Consider the following 20658-nt stretch of genomic DNA (forward strand, 5'->3'; position numbering starts at 1 on the left):
AGCAAGAATATCTGAAAGATGAAAAAAAGTGACATACCACGTTCACATCTTTATATCCACAGAAACAGGCAATAAAATTCATTAGAATAATTCACGAATTCTATTTTTGCGACTATCCCTTTAACGAATTCCTCCTACTCCGATGCAACGAGCATTGTCCAGCAAAGTTGGAATGGTAAATCCGTTGTAATTGCTAAACTCTGCAAATGATCCCGTACCTCTACGTAGTTGTAAAGTCGTAAAAAAATGCTTGGAACGTGCATTTTATGCATACAGGGTCCAGGGTCCGTCTAACAGCTACGAACGGCCCTGAACAGCGGCTCGGTTTACGACGTTAAGTATCGAGAGGACAAGGCATAGTCGTGTGTTTTCTACGCTTTGCGTTATGCGGGCGTAAGCGTGTGTTCCGTTCGAAAGGGGCGAAGAACCGAACTGTACCGAGGGGAAGGCACACGCTGGCTCGCACATGAGTCACCGACTTACCGAATGACCAATGAACTCAACGGGGCGGCCCCTCCTTACATTCGGAATGCAGATAGAGAGTTTAAACTATAAATGTGCTGCAACAAAAACAAGCACCGTTTGATAGAGAGCTTCAGCGCTCCGCAATGACAATCAATTCGGCGTGACCGGGTGCAGCGCAATGGTCCAAAGCAACGCGCAGCTGGTCGTAGAGAATACAAGAACAAGAAACAGTAGACTTTTACTTATCCACACAGCTGCAACATTTTTTACGTGCGGCGAGATCGCTGAGGTAATTGCTGACGCCGTCATTGCAGTCCACGATACGCTGAGAAATCGGTTTCTATGAAGAAATTGTATGACTGCTTCGTTTCGCGCGTTTCAAGGCAAATTAGGAAACCCTTTTGAAAAATATGATATCTGTGGTATCGAGCCCCAAGATTTTTTAAAATATAAATGAGAAGATGTCGATCCGTGAAAAGTTGACTCGTTCTTTTATTAGAAAAGTATAAGTAGAAGAGTTTAGTAGAGAAGTTTAGTAGAAAAGTAAGACGATTTTTTAATGTTTAGAGTAAACAGAAAAGAATGTGTGACATTCCTTTGGTAGCTTTGAAATCTTATGCTGGTAGAGGTTCTGTTTGTATTGGTAAAATCAAATGCTTTTTTAAAACCTTCGCGAAACGAAATTTTTTTGAAAAAAACGGAAGAACTTTCCGAACGACCTAATAGAACCGGTTTCCTATTTATGAATAAAATACACATTCTTTTAGCGTATACAATGTTGTACGTTTGATCTGTCATTAGTTATACAATTGTATCGGGTCTGTTTTTCTTATCTACAAGAAATGTCTGATAATTAGACTGCGGAGAAGAAGGAGTTAAATGGAAGTTTATTTCTTCTGTTAATGATTCTAATTATTTTAAAATAACTGGCGATATTCTTGTATTTTCCTAACATTTTTATCGTTGTATATTTCATCTACTCAGATTTGCCATAAATCCATATATGTAATCCGCAATCTACTGATAACTTAAAAACAAATACATGTGCAAGTATCTATAAAACATAATTATTAAAAAGCTATTTTCATACATCGTTCTACAAAAATTACAATTGAAGAAAAGCTACCTTTGTCATTGTAAAAAGAAAACAAGAACGTAATTAGACCTTGTTAGTTTATATATTTTAAAAATTAGCACTTAAATGCATAAAGAACTACAGTCTAGTTATCAACTTTCAAACAAACTTTTCCACACAGCTGATAATTTTAACATACACTTTTTTGTTCACCCACTATAGAATGTGCTAATTATTAATTTCCCAATACTATCAATTAACCTTATCCATTCTTATCTATTATAAGAATTCAACAGAATACTAAAACACCGTACTAGCTGAGAAAGTATTTCGGAAAGAAATCATGAACCGTTAATTATTATATGCAAGCAATAGAGGCCGGAGCGACGTTCATTGCGCGTTATATGAATTAGGAGAAGGATTGCCAATGACCCCGCTAACCTAGTGGTCAAAGCAGTCACCCAGCAAGTGAAAGATCCTGGGTGTCCTGGTTCCGGTACTCGATCGATCGATTCGGTTTTCCTCTACGTAATATTAAATCTTCGTTATCCTCATAACTGCACATCTTTTTGCAAGATATACATTTTCTGCATGAATTGCAGAAAATCTGGCAAAGCATAAAAAATTTAATCACGACCATTTTATACAGTTTTTCGTAATACCTCCATAATATCTCGATAATCGTTGCGACTATGTTCAATCATTCTTTTTTATCTTCCAAAAATCAAGAAATTTTTATTACTTACGATACATTTGTAGTAAATTGTTTAATTGCAGATAACAATAAAATGAGATTTTAAGGTATATAAAAATATTTTAAAGTTGAATGAGAACAAAGGTATCATCATAAATAAACATGGATAAAGACATATTTGTCATTTATGTATATTTGTCGTATTTATCTTATGTAAGTATTATTAACATAAAAAGACAGTACGCGCTTTACCAATATCCTGAAAAAATCTCAAATTTCGTTATCTGTCCTCCATTGTATTGATCTCATTAGTACTGCGTCAATTTGATAGCATGTTGATAAATTGGAAAGGCGAACGAGGGGTGGCAGAAAAATTTCCGTGGTAGAACCGGGAAACAAAGTGGCGGGAATAACGGCGTAGCCTAAGTTAACGATGACTAGTTCGTACGGGCCTGAGGGTCCCGTATGCCTCGACTTCAATAAGCGGTTGTCGAGGTTCCCCAAGAGTTGGCTCAGTGGCAGCGATCGCTGACTCTCGAGTACAATCGTCCGTGTGGCGAGTACCAATAGCTACGCCTTGGAACGCGCACGTGTACCACCGCGACGCTAACTCAAAATCTATCGAAGTAGATGCATGCGTCGATCTACGAATCTTCAAATGTGAAGAGGACGGTGCAACGATAGTGGTTATTACACCGTTCGGTCTCGTCATCGAGCGAGGAACTGCGGTCGAACTATCGAGCAAATCGTTATCGGATGGTTCTCGAGGATGGAGCATTAGTTGCCTTATCTATCCTAGTTCATTATCTATTTACCAGAGATACCGCGCGTGAGAATGTGATGAAGTGCAATTATCGAGCATCGCGACAGCTAGATTGAACATCGATCGCCCGCCGTCTCTGTTTTGCGTCACAGTGAGTCGATTCGGATTTTTGAGTGCACGGCACGATGATACGTTGACGCGTTATCTGGGCAGAGGTTGTGTTGAAGTTGTGGTAAAGTTGACCGACCAGCAGCTTGTGGATAAAAGGGAAATTCTTCCGCGATGGTTCACATGAGCTATGCTCAGTGGGCTTGCCTGCCCTACACTTATCGGAACAAGGTTCGTACGCTAGATTGAGTCTATTCCTCTTTTCACTGTGCGCCACCCTTTTTATTCCCTGGGAAATTTTACGATGTGCGCGGCGTTTGCGGGAAATAAACAGACGGCGGTACTAAATAGACTGTGAAGTCTAGTAAATCGTTCAATCTATGCGAAAAATGCAGTCTGCTTTATTGTACAGGCTGTTCATTTGGAATCTTTAAATCTCAGTACAGTGGCCAACAGTTTTATTAAAACTGAACTAAATGACTTGAATAATTTTTTTTAGATGATAGAGGGACTAGTCTACTAGACGATGATTGAAATGCTTTCTTTTTCAATTTTGCTATTACTTGGAATGACAAAAAAATAAAAATCTCACGTTTTTTTAACTTTTTTATCTTAGCCTATAACGAAAATTTAGAAAATGTCTTTCGTTGATCTCGGTAACTTATATGCATGTTGAAAATTTTATCGAAATCGCTTCATGTTGTTATGAGTTACAACAAATTAGAGATCGCAAAAATCGCTGTTTTATCACGATTGTGACCAAAAACTGTAAGAAATCTGCAGTTTTTAAAATCCTTCAACGCCTGTAGCCCGACTCTGGGTTAACCAATTTCAGTCAGAATTTTCACCACTCATATAAGTTACCGAGATCTACAAAAGGCATTTTTTAGATTTTCGTTATAGACTCAGATAAAAAAGTTAAATACGAGGGTTTTTTATTTTTTATTTTCATTCCAAGTAGAACTAGAAGTAGACTTGTCTCTATGACATCTAAAAAAATTCAAGTCATTTAGTTCAGTTTTCAAAAAGATATTGCGTTTTAAAAGGTGTACGAGCACTTCTGTAGCTCACTGTATATCGAAAACAACACATTTTTGGGAAAAATCTGAAATACAAAAGTTACTCGATTCCAAGGGGGAAATACAACTATTTTATTTATTTCTTTTTTGTTGATCGCTTCGAAGGTTATTTGTACGGTAACTTCTTTTCCTTAAACGTAAACTTATATTTTTATTTACAGATCTTTATTCTACGCCGAAAAGGAATATATTTTTGTACGAAACATTTTTTAATCGAATTTTATCTTATAAGGATATTTAATAAAATGAAACATTTAAAAAGTATTTAAAGAAATTATTTTTAATATTAATCCTCTTTTAGTGCTAAGTTCATATAATTTCGTTTAAGTATAAAGTTATGCAAATTTTGTAGGAAATAATAATTATGAAAGTTATAAAGGAGCATGCTAAGAAATAAAAATATTACTTATTATTTATATATTATTTTATTTATCGTTGAATAAATTTTTCACAAATATAGCCTGCGACAATATGTTGTTGTCTGGCAACTATAAGGGTTAACATTAAGCATCGAATTTATGTTTTTGCATTTGGTGCCCGCGAAATGAATTCTTGATACGAATACAGTATACTCTTTCTATTCATTGCGTAAGTAAATAAGATTCAAAATTGAAAAACGAATACATGTACAAGTATATTGTTCTTTATGATATATTAAAGAAGAGAAAGTATTTGTCATGTCCTTGCATTAAGTGTTCGAGGAATGAAGTCTTGACTCGAAGGCAGAGTATTCTTTCTATTCGCTGAGGATGTAAATAGTGAAAAAAATTTTGAAAATGAATATATATATATAACACAATAACAATATATTTTAATTATAATAATTAGTTTTCTTCTTTTTTATGATATGTTTCGGAAGAAAAAGTGAGTATTCTATTTATCTTAATTAATATGGTGATCATTACAAACAGCGGAAAAAGATTAAAAGAAACTAAAAATCTTATTATTAAATTATTAAAGAAAGAAAAACACATGGCACCTATGTCTTGCAATTGCTACAAACAATTTTTACTTTGCATAAACATCATGTTGAATGTTTCATATATCGTGATTTCTCTGAACAGAAGGTCAAATTACTGATGTGATTTAGATATGGTATTGATGCATTACAATCGGTTATCGAAACATTCAAACATTGCACAATCTGCAAGAGTACAGTAAGTTCTTCATTCTGTAAATATGGATTAATTAAGTACTTCACTTTATTTTTTCTTCTTATCGCAAAGGCACAATATGGATACATTCCTGACAACCTTTTAAAATTATGAGAGAAATACAAAAACATCTAAATAGCTCCTATTTCATGAAATTGATGCATAACATTTCTATTTTGCATAATGATTTACAGTATAATGACCCAAATAAATGAAACATTATATAGATTAATACAACAATCTAAAGGAATATAACATATTTGTCCATAAAAAAGAATACTAATAAAGAAGATTAATTTTAGATAACTATACGAAATTTGTCTTGAAAAATATATAATTGAAGTACACATTATACAAATTTATAAAATTGAATTATTATTTTAAATATCATCTTCATTAATATACAAGTGAATATAATTGACATTAGCTATCATAATACAGTTTATGAAATAATGTCTAATTACATTTTTATCTTTTACAAAAATGGCTACGCCGGTAATAAGGAAGTATGACAAATTGTATACAAAACGTAGTAAATTGTACTATTTATAATAAATAATAGCATACTTGTACAGGGTGGATCGCATGAATAGTATTGTTGTAGCGTTAACTATTCAGTATTAGAACGAAGTTTGATTAAGATTTGCAAAATGCAAAAAGGTTAAAAGAGTATTCAGCATCTTAACACGTTAAGCGCCGCGTCGGCCACATATGGATGACACTAATTTTTTACCAATTTTGAAAATCCATTTTCATTCTAATATATTCGAACAAACTGAATTTGAATAGGATGTTTCGGATGCGAAAGAATTCTAATGTTATCGACTACAATAAATTTTAACTTTCTAGTTTCGGTTTAATTAATTAAATTGCTTTGACTTTGTGGGAATTTTAATGATTGATTGTCGGCGCTGAACGTGTTAATTTTTCAATTTTTATTTCATTGAATAGATTGCTTCGATTTGCTGGTAATTTTAAGATTTGTTGAAATAGCATTTAAAGTGTTAAGCATCAAGGACATTCGCATGATCCTGTTTACACGGTCCACCCTGTATATTCCTGTATCTATTGTACGACGAAGGTTGGTTTCGTCGAAGCATCCTGCTTTCGTTCATCCCCAATAAAGCCGTTTGAATGAACGACATAATGATTAATCGCTCGGCGAGATTATTAGGGAGTCGCGAAGAGAGATGTGGCGTAGAAAGCAAAATTCCTTGGCCTCGGTTCACTACATGCTTCAACGTTCGATGGCTCGCGTCACTTATGCGATTGCATTTCTTTCCCGCCGTTACTTCGGAACGTTCTATGTATATTCCTTTGGCCGTTGCACATGCACTAACACCGACAAATTTTATGCAACGTATCCACGTGAGAGTAACTCGCGAGAGTAGCGTTCTTAAGTCCGTGATACCGTTCGTAATTATTCGAACGACCAAAGGTTTAAAAGATAAAAAACTTTACAGCTGGAAAATTAAACCGTTTTGCTTCTCGCGAGCTTACAGATTAGATTAGAATGCAATAGTGTACGGTGTTATTTGTTAACAGCGTTCTAACTTTTTTGCACAGCATCATTTTTGAAATTGTCTTTTTTTATGCAGATCATTTTGGAACCACAGTCATGGTATTGTTCTCAAAAGGTTAGTTATTATCCCTTAAGTGCACCTTCAAGATCGATTTTCAAAATATAAAAACACAAATAATGTACGTAATATTCATTTTTACTGAATTGGCAAATTAAGATCAATTTCGCAGAGTATCATTAATTTAACAATGAAATTGATTCAAACCAAATCGATATATATATATATTAAATTAATTATGCAGTATTTAATGAACTTTGCTCTTGAACTTTTTCTATTAAATTATTTTTAACATATCTCCGATTTTCATTAAAATGTTTGTTTGTATTATATTCACTTTGTTTTGTTAGTTTTCTTTCTTCTTTATCGCATTGTTTAATTAAAGAGATAAGATAATGATAAAGTTTCTTAAATGAAGCTCCGTTTTTATTAAAATAGTGCCACGAGCTTAACTATTACAACGTTAAAGTTATTATTATTACTAATACTGAACGCATAACATATACGAATAACATTGAAAAGATGAAGTGTTAAAATGGAAGTAAAAATCAGCAATCAACATTTAGGATTCAGCAGTTGAGACTACTGTACAGTAGAGATGTGTTAATTATTCTAATGAAGAGTCACCTATGCTAGCAATAATATAGAACATTTACAGTGGATTCTCGAAACCGTTACATTATGAAAAATTATTCGTGAATTTTACTTAGTAGGACATGAACGATAGACATGTTGTTGAGAAATTTCAGGATATACGTCATTAGGAGGAAAAGAGACGGTAGAACTCTAAAATCAACACATAATCTTACTTGGTTGTAACACTTCTGCTGATTTCACATGCAAACTCTCGGTTTCCGGCAGGGATTCAAGGGGAACAGAAAAGTAACCTAACACTTTCCTCGTTGCTTCGGGCATCCTAGTTCAAACGAAAGTTGCACCGTTCGTTGAGACATAAAAACTGGGAACGAGCGTCGTCACCTGTGGCGCGTCAATTGTGATGAGATCTGACGCAGAGGTATAAACCATGAGAATACAATTGAGTTCAATTAAATTCTTCCATCTTCGAATTGATAGGGAGACAAATGTGGTTAGATAAAAAATTGGTGAATAATAATTGTGTTTACCTTTCTACTTCTTCTTTATAACTCATTCTTTTTTTTTTAATTATTGTTACAATGTAGACCTGACGAGCAGAACTTATGAGCAATATATAAGGAAAGTATTAGTGTTTTGAAATTTCTCATTTATTTGTTTGTAATTTCAAATTTATGTATTTGCGATGAAGAACTAATTGTGTAATACAGATCAAAAAGTTTATTTTATTTGTGTCTACTTCATTATTGTTACATAGTTGCCACATTGCATGATGAGCAAAGTATAAGTAAATAGTATAAGGTATAAGGTATAAGGTATTCAAATAAAATTTTTGAATGTTAATTACGTTTATCTTTTTTATATTCCATGTTGTTTCAAAAGTATATGAACAAAGTATAAGAAAATAATTTAATTTAGCATATTTGTTGATGTACAGATAACAAAAATGAAAAACAATTACGTTCATCGTTTTGCTTTTTCTTCATAACTAACTCATTTTTCTTCATTATTTATTGCTCCATATTTGCCGTTACAGATTACGTACAAAACATTAGTATCTCATTTGATACACAATATTTACATATTTGTTTGCAATTTATTTATGTATTTATGATGAAGGAGTAATTGTATAATTCGAAAGAAAATTTTCGATTTATATGTACACATTAACAATACATGCTATAATTGTATGAAACAGCTCTCTAAACCCTTCACAAAGATGATTTTTATGGGTACGCGCGTCTTATTGGCCTCCATCGACGCGTTAGGGTGTAAACGAGCTGCTGTATCTGCATGTTAATGACTGAAATGCTTGGATAAATTATTATTTCGAGTAGCGAAATTCTGTATTGAATCTTGTATATATTGTTAATAAACTTATGTGTGCAATCATGTTTTTATATTCTATTTAAAAACAAGATTTTATTTAGGGAATATTTAGAATAGTAAAACGATATTGTTTTTGTGAACATTTTGGGGGCGATGTACTTTGTTACATTCGAAGTGTCGTAATTAAATCAAAGATAAATTGAATTTAATAATATAATAGTTTCTTGCATTGTAGTACTCTTTCTTCATTCACTGTACTTTCATTCCATAAAACACAAAATTAAAAATATCTCATTTTACCCTGCAGATTGTTCAAACAAATACATTTGTTTTGCTAAAATTTCTTATTCTATCGAAAATATTTTAATAATCGTAGTTTGATTTTCAGAATTTAAAAATTCTCTCGAAACAAATTATTTATATTAATTTATTGTTTGAATTAAACGTTGTTTTGTGTTGCTTATAAATACAAATGGATGAATAAAATTATTTCTTATATTTCTTCTTCATATTGACTAATTGTTATTGCATTCAATATTATTTACAATATCGTATCTATCGAAATTACTCTTTTGATTTGAATTTGGTAATGCTGGAATGTGATAAATATGATTTAACCTTTTTTTTGTCCTATTTACTCACTGAAACTAAACAATTGTATTTGATTTTGACCGCATTGAAGTTGTATTAACCAGAACTACTAAACCCAATATCAGTAGCCCCTTTTGTAATTAAATAAATAAAACAGATCGACAATAGCGTACTCATTGAAATTTACAGCTCAAATATTCTCCAGATGTACGCATACTTCAAAATACGCGCTTGGCAAAATGTCAGATACCTCTGTGCACACGGGCCCATAGAGATCAATCCTTTTTGAGGATGTCAAGCCTCTAGCGTGTTGAGTACATGTTAAATCAGATTAATATATTCCGCAATAATCAATCCATAGATTTTGCTAAACATGAATATAATTGAGATATATTCAAACACAAATTGTTTATATTTTACATAAAAGATAGCCAAGCAATCTTTAATACTCTCATCTTTTACGCTTATCTACATTTTCTACATTTTTTATTCTTTTTTACATTTTTTACATATTTTATTTATTTTCTATTTATTTTCTACAATTTCTGTTGTTTTCTAAATTTTCTACGTTTTCTATTTATTTTCTACAATTTCTACTGTTTTCTAAATTTTCTAAATTTTGTACTTTTATCTTGTACTCTATTCTACATTTTTCACTTTTGGTTTAGAATCCAATTATTGTAAATCTAATTTATTTACAACTCGTGAAATTCTTCATTGTTGATAAAGCAATATTCAACTAGTATGTCGTTCCTTAAAAAATATATTGTTCTACGCCTTACTAAGCACTAATATAATATTTGTGTAATTAACTAAATTTTAAAAGACTTAATTGCGTTACTTTACATACTAAGCGACTTCCACTGATTGGCTTCTGAGCCTCCCATATATTAGGCAAGTAGTCTCATCTGCAACGTCATGCAGGCACCCTCCTGCGAAAAATTTCCGATATCTTGAGAATTTGTATCGATTTATAGACTAAAGGGGAAATAAAGAGACCATTTTATTTATTTATTGATCATATCAATCCAGCTATTTCTAAGTAAGTAATATTTGAATTGGCTTTATATTCTAAGCTTAACGGCTTAATGTTTTAATTGAAATTATTATATTCAATATATACTCAAAGAATTATAATCTGAATCCAAGAAGACATTATTTAAAATAATTATTTTTCATATATATACCTAAAAAGATATTATTTAAAATAATTATTTCTCATACACGTTCAAGAAGGTGTCATTTCAAATAATTATTTCTCATGTATACTCATGAAAATGTTATTTAAAATAATTACTTTTCATACAGATATACCCACGAAATATGCAAAATAATTATTTCCAATAGATCTGGAAAATTATTTAAAATAATCCTAAACAATAATTTCTAATGCGATTTGAAATAGTTTCCTATTACTAGTTCTAATATTATTTAAATTATTTCCAATATTATTCAAAATAATCAATCCGAATAGTATAACAAATAATTTCTAATACATCCTACAGAAAATATTCTTTCAATTAACATTACCAAATAACGAACCGGTATTTTCCAAAATTCTTGTATGTAAAACGGAAATAAAATAAGTCTCGGAACGCAGTTTAAAATAAAAGTGTTTCAATAGTTTTTACTTGAAACGTATCCAGCCCTGTTGGTAACCTCCCGAAAGAAGTCCTTGGACCTGAGGGAACTACGTAACGAGCCAAGTACAATATAACGAGGTTCAAAATTAACCGTAAATTAACGGCGAAAAGAGGGCAAAAAGCAGACGGCTAGGTATCCGGAAAGAGGAACAGGGACAAACGCGAAATACGTCAGAATGCCGGCAAAGAGAGACTAAGAGAGAGGGAGAGACGCTTACAAATCGGCGATGCTAATATTGTCCTAGGTGCTGGCCGGTGGCTCGCAACAAGCCGGACGCAGTGAACTAACCGTCTCGACGCTATCGACATCGACCGATTCGTTGTCGTTGATCTCGTGAACCATCATCGCAACGAAATAAAATTAAAAAAAAAAAACAGGAAAAGAGAAAAGTACGGTGGACCATAAAACGGAATGACGTTCTCTGAATAAGTTAGGCTAGTGCATGGGTGTAATTAGTGAGTCCTCCGCCCGCTGTTGCACCACGAACGTCCCAACAATCGGAGATTAATCGCTGGTAGGTACCGCTTGTCCTTAACCCGCGCCACGTGTATTACCATTCGAATAGGTCCGTTGAAATTTGAATTTCGCCTCGGCCCAGTGCAAATTTGAATTTGAATCGAACCGTATGCCGGCGCGTGTCGGCTTCCGCCAGAATTCGCGCGAAACTTGAGACGCGACGAGCAAATGTCTATTTTAAAACTAACTACGTTTTCCTGAAGCTCGTCAGTCGAAGGTCACTCTACCGATGCTAAGAAAAAAAGCAGGAAGGCTGCCGGTGCGAGCTGTTCTGTTCGGAAAAAATAATTAAAATCTAGGCGAGATTGGATAGGGACCAGGAAATGAAAAAATACGCTGCTGAAAGAAAATAATTAACGCTTGAAAACGGGATATGAGGTTTAATCAAGTATGGTATAATACTCTATGATTAATTGTGAATTTTTAGAAACTTTTAGTTGGTTAGTGCTGAAGTGTGTGGAGCAACAATTGAGTGATGTTAATGTACAGTTTTGTTGCGTTGGTGAATTGCAGTCGGAGAATTTGCTCTAATGACCTATCAAAAATTCGAACGTATTTATTCACGAAGTAATAAGTCTGTGCTCTAAAGAAAATATAAAATGATACAATGTTGGAAGTAATTAGGCTGTTTGTGTAAAATTTGATGCAAAATTGCATTGATACAGATTTTGCAAAGGGTTAATATGTATTTAAAAATATAAAGTTATCGAATTTTTGCGTAAATGTGTCTTTATAATCTCAACAGTTGCTAATTTAAAAATTTAGAACCCGTCACATTTTGACACAACCTCTACTATTTCGGCTTTTATTAATTTGGTGCTGAAATAATTGTAATTCTTTTATAATCCTAAACATTGTTGTACACTCAAGGCTGTATAATATTGTTATTGATATATATATAATTAACAAACGATTGATTTTAAATAATAGATATTTTTAATAAAATGTTCCTATATATTATTTTCTACATAAATACTTAATTATAATAATTATACAATATCTTTTAGAAAATGTAAAAGCAGTAATTGATAAGTTTATTTGCATATTAATGTCGATATTTTACAATCCAAATGAATAAAATTTTCAATAATTATTTTAAGAGTTCACATATATATGTAATACAGATGCGATTTTTAAGTTTGTTTTTATTTCCATGTTTCTACATTGTAATTATCATTTGGCTGCTTTTAATTTACTTTCATCTGAGATATTTCAAGCGATTTATCACAACCGTGATCCTGTGTGTTTCTTTCTAACAAAGCCTCTCAGATTTAATAAACCTAGAAAGCCTAAGAAATTTATTCACGAACATAACTACTTATTGTATACACTCTCTTTAGAAAGTATCGTCGGTAATGAATAATTTATATGCACATTCTACATAAGATAAGTAACACGTTTTGAATATCTTGTGTTTCGTAAAATTGAAAACTCTGTTCTTTCTTAAGTTAATTAAAAAGTTAAAATAACGTTGAAATGATAGAAAAACGAAATAATAAAATAAATGATAAAATAAATATAAAATAAGAGACGAAATAAATATAAAACAAAAGATAAAATAAATATAAAATAAATATAAAATAAATATAAAATAAATATAAAATAAATATAAAATAAATATAAAATAAATATAAAATAAAAGATAAAATAAATATAAAATAAATATAAAGTAAAAGATAAAATAAAAAAGGCAATTCAATAGATTGTCTGACATTTGTTCTTTGTTTTACAAGTATGGGAAAATTAACGCTGCATTATGGTATTCAATGCAGTATCTTTAAATTTGTGAGTCCCAAGAACTAGCTTAAACCTCAGATGACAAAGGTCCACTTCAACCCAGAGCTACAAGCACTCCATCTAAATGCTAATTTTCTAGCAGACAATTAAAATTATTAGGCCCTTATAGTAGATCCAGTAAAAGGATCAACATTTATTTCAAAGAAAGTCATTTATTTCAAAGAAAGTAATTTATTTCAAAGAAAGTAATTTATTTCAAAGAGGAGAAGAATTTTAATGAGTCTACCCAACGCTGACATGGAATCCTCAAAAGCATCCATCTAGCAAGGGAATTAAAAGTACATTTTTAACTCTATGCGATTCAAAGAGTTCCTCTTTCTCATTTCAGCATTGCTCTTAGTTACATACGATTAAGACAGTACTTGCTCCCTGATTGGTCCATATTTTTAGTTAACCAGTTAGCTGTTACAATCTCTATGAAAAATGTGCAAGCTTCTGTAAATTATACTGTATATAATTTGATTTTCTTCATACTTTGTTTAAATGCGATACTTTTATAAAATATATAATTTAACAAAGAATATCGAAGTACACTGATATCCTTAACCAGTTAGCCGTTTTTAACGAGTATTTTAACAAATAATTGTTAAAAACAGCTAATTGCTAACGTAATAACTCGTTTCAAAAATCGCAGAGAACAATTTTCTCCAAGGAAAAAGTTATTTCAATCCAAATCACCTCAGAGAACACCCTTTTCAAGGGCTTGTAACATTTTCGGGACACCCTGTATATCTTAACTAGAAGCATGAGTGGTCAGATACACGGGGTTGCAGGGCGAGCCTATTTCCCGGTGCCTTAACAGCCTGGGTAAAATATATATAGGCTAGGTGACTCCATCTATTCTGCTCAGTCAGTAATAAAGCAGGATTATCCTACTAGCAATGATAACCAGTATCACGGGATAATGTTACTAGATCTGTGATGCCAATTTCAATAGTGATTGATGCATTATGTCCCGCAACCCGTAGAGTTTTAGAAACTATGCACACTGGCCATTCTGGAATCATCTGGACCTCGAAATTCGGCATTGTATAGCTGACATAGGTGCAGATGATAGCTCGGCGTACTTATGTATTGCATCCATACATGTCGATCAAATGTATTGCAGTCTCCTGTGTCCATTAAATTCACGAAATAGGTGAAATCCAGAGCTGGTGAAGCTATACATCCCCCGATAGACAGGTATACTGCTGAATTTAATACGTGTTCGCCCTATTCTTGCCTCGCGGGGACGACGCTGTGAAAAACCAGCATTCCCTTTACGACACGAGCTTCCCTGGCGTGAACAGCGCCACACCTACCTAGCCTTTCTGTCGATAAATTACACCTGCAATTGTTTATTTGTCGATTAAACTTTAACTCTCACATTGATGGTACTGACTAGTCTGTCAGTCATATGCAGTTATGGCAAACACGAGTGGATCGAATAAGAAACAACAAAAAGGTTTAAAGAATTTTACGGTGCTGATTTATTGTCTCAAATTTTCCTATTCATTTAAGTTTTTATCAATCTTTAAGTGAGGTTTATGCAGCTTTTCACTGTTTATTAATTGTTGTTGTTTCTCCTAACTATAAATTTATTTGTTTATTTTAGAGCTAAGAAGAATAGCTTTTAAAAGACATTATTTGAATTTAAAGACAGTGATAAATGGTATTTCTATGTTGATTCTTTTATAATTAGCTGTCGCATCATCTACGTACATATATAAATATAATAAATATCCAATAGAAGTGCACCCTTACATCAATTATGCAAGGGGAGGATATTTATGGCATATTAACTAAGTGTTTCATGGGGATAGGGTGAAAGTTCATGTACCTATTTTTAATAACTGGACCTTTTTTAGAATTAGTACAGCAGCACCCGCTAAGTGATCGCAGGACCAGAATCTTATCGCGACCAGTATCCAGGAAGTTGGAGATCTAACAATTACTGATTGTTTTCTTTCTCTATCTGACTTTTTCTGATTCGAGAGATAAAGTGAGAACCATTGAACTCGACTGAGATATGTACACATCCACTGACATTTAAAATTGGTTGAATTCGCTGAAACAATGTTTAATAATATTAGTCGTTTATCTAAGATTTTTTCGAAGATCCAGTTCTAGTTAGCATGTTGAATAAATTATTATCATTTGTAGTGTAAATACCATGTATAAATTATTTATAAGGAGTTATTAATTATTATTAGTTGTTATTAGTTTGTTATTAGTTATTAGTTATTATTAGTTGTTTAAGTGGAAATTGTTTCCAATTGTTTCTATTTGTTTGAAGCTATCACTGGTATTACCTCTAGCAGAAAATATTTGAACAAAATTAGGAATATGATTGTTAAAAGAATTAGTTGAGCGTATATTAAATAATAAAAGTAGTACTTTACAGTATGTTACGTAAATATTTTATTAAAACACAATTTGTCCAATTTCCTTCACACTTAGGGGTGATTCAATCTTTCCTTGAATCAGAGTAAATTTTCTCATTATAAACCTTATGAAAACACAAACCTATTCACTTCTGTATTAATGTTTTCTTTATAAATGACAACCGTTAGCACGGTAGTCGTATTTTTTTAATACGTTTTATCAAAATTCTTACTAAGAATTAATAGGGTTATTAATTAGTTAAAACAAATGACCATTAATGAATTAATTTTTATTATGTTCAACGATGTGTCTTTGCAACAGAGTTGGGCAATATTAATATTAATATTAATAAATATCAAATATTAATCTGGTAATATGGTAATATGAAGTACAATCACCATAGGCTAGTATTCAGTTATATTAGCTGTACATCTCGTTGCAAACCCCAATCGCACCAGATATATATTTTTTGTTCATGTCTTCCCTTTCTTCTCTAAAAGGAGATCATAACAATCTACGTTTATTATATTGTTGTTAGAATGTAATAAATTTCGAGTCACTAAGTATGTTAATTTCGTATTGTAAACGAGATTCTTTATTCGAGGCTCACACTTGATGTTTTCGAAGTGTACCAAGTACCACGTAACGAGACGGCATTCTCGCGTTCGTTGCCTTTTGTGTAACCCACTCGCAGTCAGACAATAAATACCCGAGACATACCGTCTTCCTGAGTATCACACGGATGACAATCAAATAATTTCGTTCTCTCCGAGTAGCCTGTGCGCATTCCAGTGTTCCGGCTTCTCAGGTACTCATAGTTAACGCTGGATCTACGGAACACTAACATTGACTGTTTTACGTGAATTTATATAAGTGGGAAGAATTTGGTAAAAGATTCCGTTGATATAGATTCTATGAAACAAAAATTGTTAATTTTAACTGCACCATCATTATTATCAGTTTTGTTGTGCAAAGGGATAGTATACCTTTAAAGATATAATTTTGTTAAATATTTTCATAAGATTTTGCAATGGGTTAGTATATGTTTAAAGATATAAAGTTATTGAATTTCTGCGTAAATGTGTCTTTATATTCTCAACAGTTGCAAATTAAAAAATTTGGAACCCGTCATTTTGACACAATCTCTGCAATTTGAGCTTTTGTTAAGTCAGTGTAAAAGTAATTGCGATTTTGATCACCCTAGTCATGGGTGTCTATTTTATAACAAATTGTTCTTTAAATATCGTAATGTGCTGTACTATTATAAAGAGCGAAGTTTGCTGTATCGATTTGTAGAAATGATTTCTGTTTTCGTTACTTCGTTTTATCGATATGATACTGCCGAACTAATGGTAGAAAAGTGCAAGTTCGAGTGATTTTATTGAATCTGTTGAAAATGGCGAATAAGACCACAGGAACTGCTCACACCATTAATCAAAGCACGTTGACAGGTTCTTACGGAAAAAGATTTTCGATAATCGAGGAGCAGCTAAAAATGCTTCCGAGGACTTTATGTGATATTGGACTGCAGAAGTCGATACTACCGAAATAAATAGACTCGTTTTTTACTTGAATTTAAGAGCATTGTTACTAGCAAAGATATATTTTTATTTAGTTTCTGTTTCTGAAAATTGACTCAAAAAATATTTATCTAGTACTTTATGTTGTGCTGAGTATTGACTTAGCTCAATTTAATTTCTATTTTTATTAATTTCAAATCATTATATTTAGTTGATAAATATATAATTTATTTATTTATAGTCTTTAACATTTACCATAAGTAGGAAAAGAAAACGAAGTTCTACAAAATGATAATCTACAAAACCTGAGAAAAATATAAAATTGTAAAATTGGTAGGATTTTGAGCAAGAGTTTGCAATGTTTGCCACATTGCATATTGATTCGACGTGAAGAGTGGTTTAATTTATTTTAGCAATTAAGTTTTAGGTTCGTCGACGATAAACTGTTATTAAGCTGTGTGTGCATCAGGACGTTTCAATTAATCGAATCGTTCTTTCTCTATCGCGCTCACCTATTTCGAATTAGTTTCGACGAAAAACGCATTTAAAGTTTTCTGCAGGTGTAGCTATCAACGCGATTCACTACTGTTTCGCGAGCTGTATCTACATAACTGCTTCGAGTTACTACTGAAAACTTTAGAGATGTAATCCCTGCGTACGCTACTATTTACTGAAGCAAAAAATCTTTAATTTTGTGCTTTTCAAGCTGGTAAACCGGGTTTCTCCCTCGAACATTCATCTGTTGGTATTACCGACTTGATAGTAATGTAACTTTTGCAGAAAGATTATAAAGGAATGAATTTTATGATACCAAAGTAGATTGCGTAAGAATAGATTAAATTTTAACCTATGTTTAATGAAGATGAGCGACAATCGCAAATTCACATTTTATCTGCTTGTTAGACATTTTCTCATTCCACACTTGAGAAGATTTTCTGTTTTCCTTAGTTCTTTGGTCCTTATTTTTATACATATTAGAGAGAGATCTTCATTTATTTACTTTTCGCCGCATTTAGTAAAAAGGAGATTACACTGCTCAAGGCTTCGCCCTGATAAGTGAAAATGTTTCTGTCTTTTTTCTTCGAACTATTTTAATGGTGATACAAACGTTATAAGCTGTATTTAATAAAGGTATTTTCGTTGCTGCTTCCATATCGCAGTGCTTGTGTCATTAAATTTTGACCGAATGTTTCTTTTAAAAATACAGCAAGTTTCAAGGAAAATGGATTTTTCTATCATATATCTATAACATATTTTTAAAAGCGTCGAGTATTCGATGCTAATTAAAATGAGAAAGTTATTAGTTGTTAAGATTTTATTTTGAGTTATCCGCAACCTCATAATGTCATTTATGTCGAAAAATAGAAGGGGCTCGTTCTAGGGTCACTTCGATTGAAAATAAGTTTCTATATAATTATTTACATTTTTGTATAATATTCAGTTATAGAGGATTAAGTAAGGATAATTACTAGTTAATAAAAGTTAAGTATGCACGACATTTTGGCACAAATGTTGATAATCGATGAAAAGTAGCATCTGTTTCTCGTTAAATTTGATATTTTCCTCTCCGACGCCGATAATGTTAGTGGGCGTTTCTATCGTTCTCGATGGACACGTACTAACAGCTTGAGTTGCTTGTTAGACAGTGGACAATGTACATACTCTGTGGCTGGCTTGATACTCGTCTCGTCTAAATTGAATTAATTCAGGGTGAGATCGACGAATCGTACAATTGATAGGGCTTTGCGTAATTAACTGCAAGTAGTACCAACGCGCTAGTGATCCCATTTAACCTCGAGACACTCGTCACATGGCGGAGGAATAGTTATTATGGGGTTTAACGACGTCTTAACTAAAGTTTCAATCGCCGGAACGGAGTTTGTTTAGTTTAAATGACTCTGTGCAAAGAACAGGTTGTGTTTGAGGTTTACTATTAATGAACACCATATACATATTTATGGTGCATAGATTGTTTTAGAAGTGTTCGAATTGAAAAGAAATTTATAAATTGAAGCACGAGCCTCTTAGTTCTTATTGATCTAAACAAGTATGGTCTGCCACGTTTCTGTGCTATATACATTTCGAATTATGCAGAATTTTTAAATAAAAGCATAAAAATTTGCAAACTTTTTTTCGTCGTGGTTTAAAATTCATTTACAATTGATAATAGAAAGTAAAACTAAATGAACTTTTATAAGGAATTTTGTGTACCTGTTACATTAGAATGCATTGAATTCGCATACATTTATACACAACCGGGACTGAGGTATTAATTTCATTGACATTTCATTCTGTATAAATATATGCCTAATATTTCATGAATAAATTCTATTGAAAATAAGAAATTGAACAAAGTACATAAAATAAGATTATAAATTGTTATAAGATTATAAATCGATTATAAATTTTATTTGATTTTACTCTACAATAGGGTTTAAAAGACATGACAATTAATAATATTGTTTGAGATATTCTCAAAAAGTAAAATAATTTTATAATCTTTTCTTGGAGATTGGTATTCGGCAGTATTGAGGAACAGGCGAAATATGAACATAGACCCAACATGCAATTTATTTTTCTGTCTGATTTTTGATCATCTGGAAATCCCATTGCGTTTTCCGTGTCATACGCAAAGTTAAAATTATTAATATGAATCGAGTATACTTTATTTCAATTACGAACCAAGATAATTTTGTAACAATTTATTAATACATTTGATGCATATATTTAAACGATGAGGATAGTGTTTATGACAAATAACAGTGTATAAATACGATTTGATAGTTTCATGAATTTAAGTATCGTCAAAATGAATTATTATTAGTGTAAACGTTTAGACAACGTGAAACATTATTTCATAATACATTATAGAGAAATTCAGTCTATTTGCATATTAAGATCAGTTTTGTTTTTTATTAAATATTTATGTCTGCGTATAATTTACTATTTTCAAATCGGAAACAATAGTATAATGAATTCGTTTTCCAGTATAATAAAAGCATGATCCATTACTTTAAAGTTAATAATCGAGTAGAAACAACTTTTTTGACTATAATAATTAGTGATAATTGATATTTCACAACTATATTTTATTTCGAATCACAGATGAGTAAAGCGTATATAATTTCTTTGAAATTTTTTGCTGTTATTTAAATAAAATAGGCTTAATTAGATCTTGATGTAATGATGTTAGAAACCTACCAATAAGATTTTTCGAACAATTTTTAAACTATATAATTAACTGAATCGCACATATTACTATAAATAATTGTACTTTATTTTAAATTCGTGAAAATATTTTATATCGTTCATGATTACTATCAGATACTTGCAGATGAGATGTAAAACAACTATGTATATCAATATGGAAACAATATCTAAAAGT

At 31.8% G+C, this 20658-nt stretch overlaps 1 protein-coding gene across 11 annotated transcripts in view; it reads left to right on the forward strand.

The window, feature by feature from the left end:
* Positions 1–20658, forward strand: part of CAP (Cbl-associated protein) — a 133850-nt gene that overhangs the window by 25321 nt on the left and 87871 nt on the right. The window contains exon 1 of one of the 11 annotated variants that reach the window (XM_076519351.1): positions 2815–3336. The exons of the other annotated variants lie outside the window; for them this stretch is intronic. Within the exon in view, the coding sequence (XP_076375466.1) occupies positions 3280–3336 (57 nt within the window). The 5' untranslated portion in view covers positions 2815–3279. Of the gene's footprint in view, positions 1–2814; positions 3337–20658 lie in introns of those variants that run through there. 11 annotated transcript variants of the gene reach the window in all.

This window comes from Megalopta genalis, chromosome 2 (assembly GCF_051020955.1).
Source record: "Megalopta genalis isolate 19385.01 chromosome 2, iyMegGena1_principal, whole genome shotgun sequence".
Taxonomy (NCBI): Eukaryota; Metazoa; Arthropoda; class Insecta; order Hymenoptera; family Halictidae; genus Megalopta; species Megalopta genalis.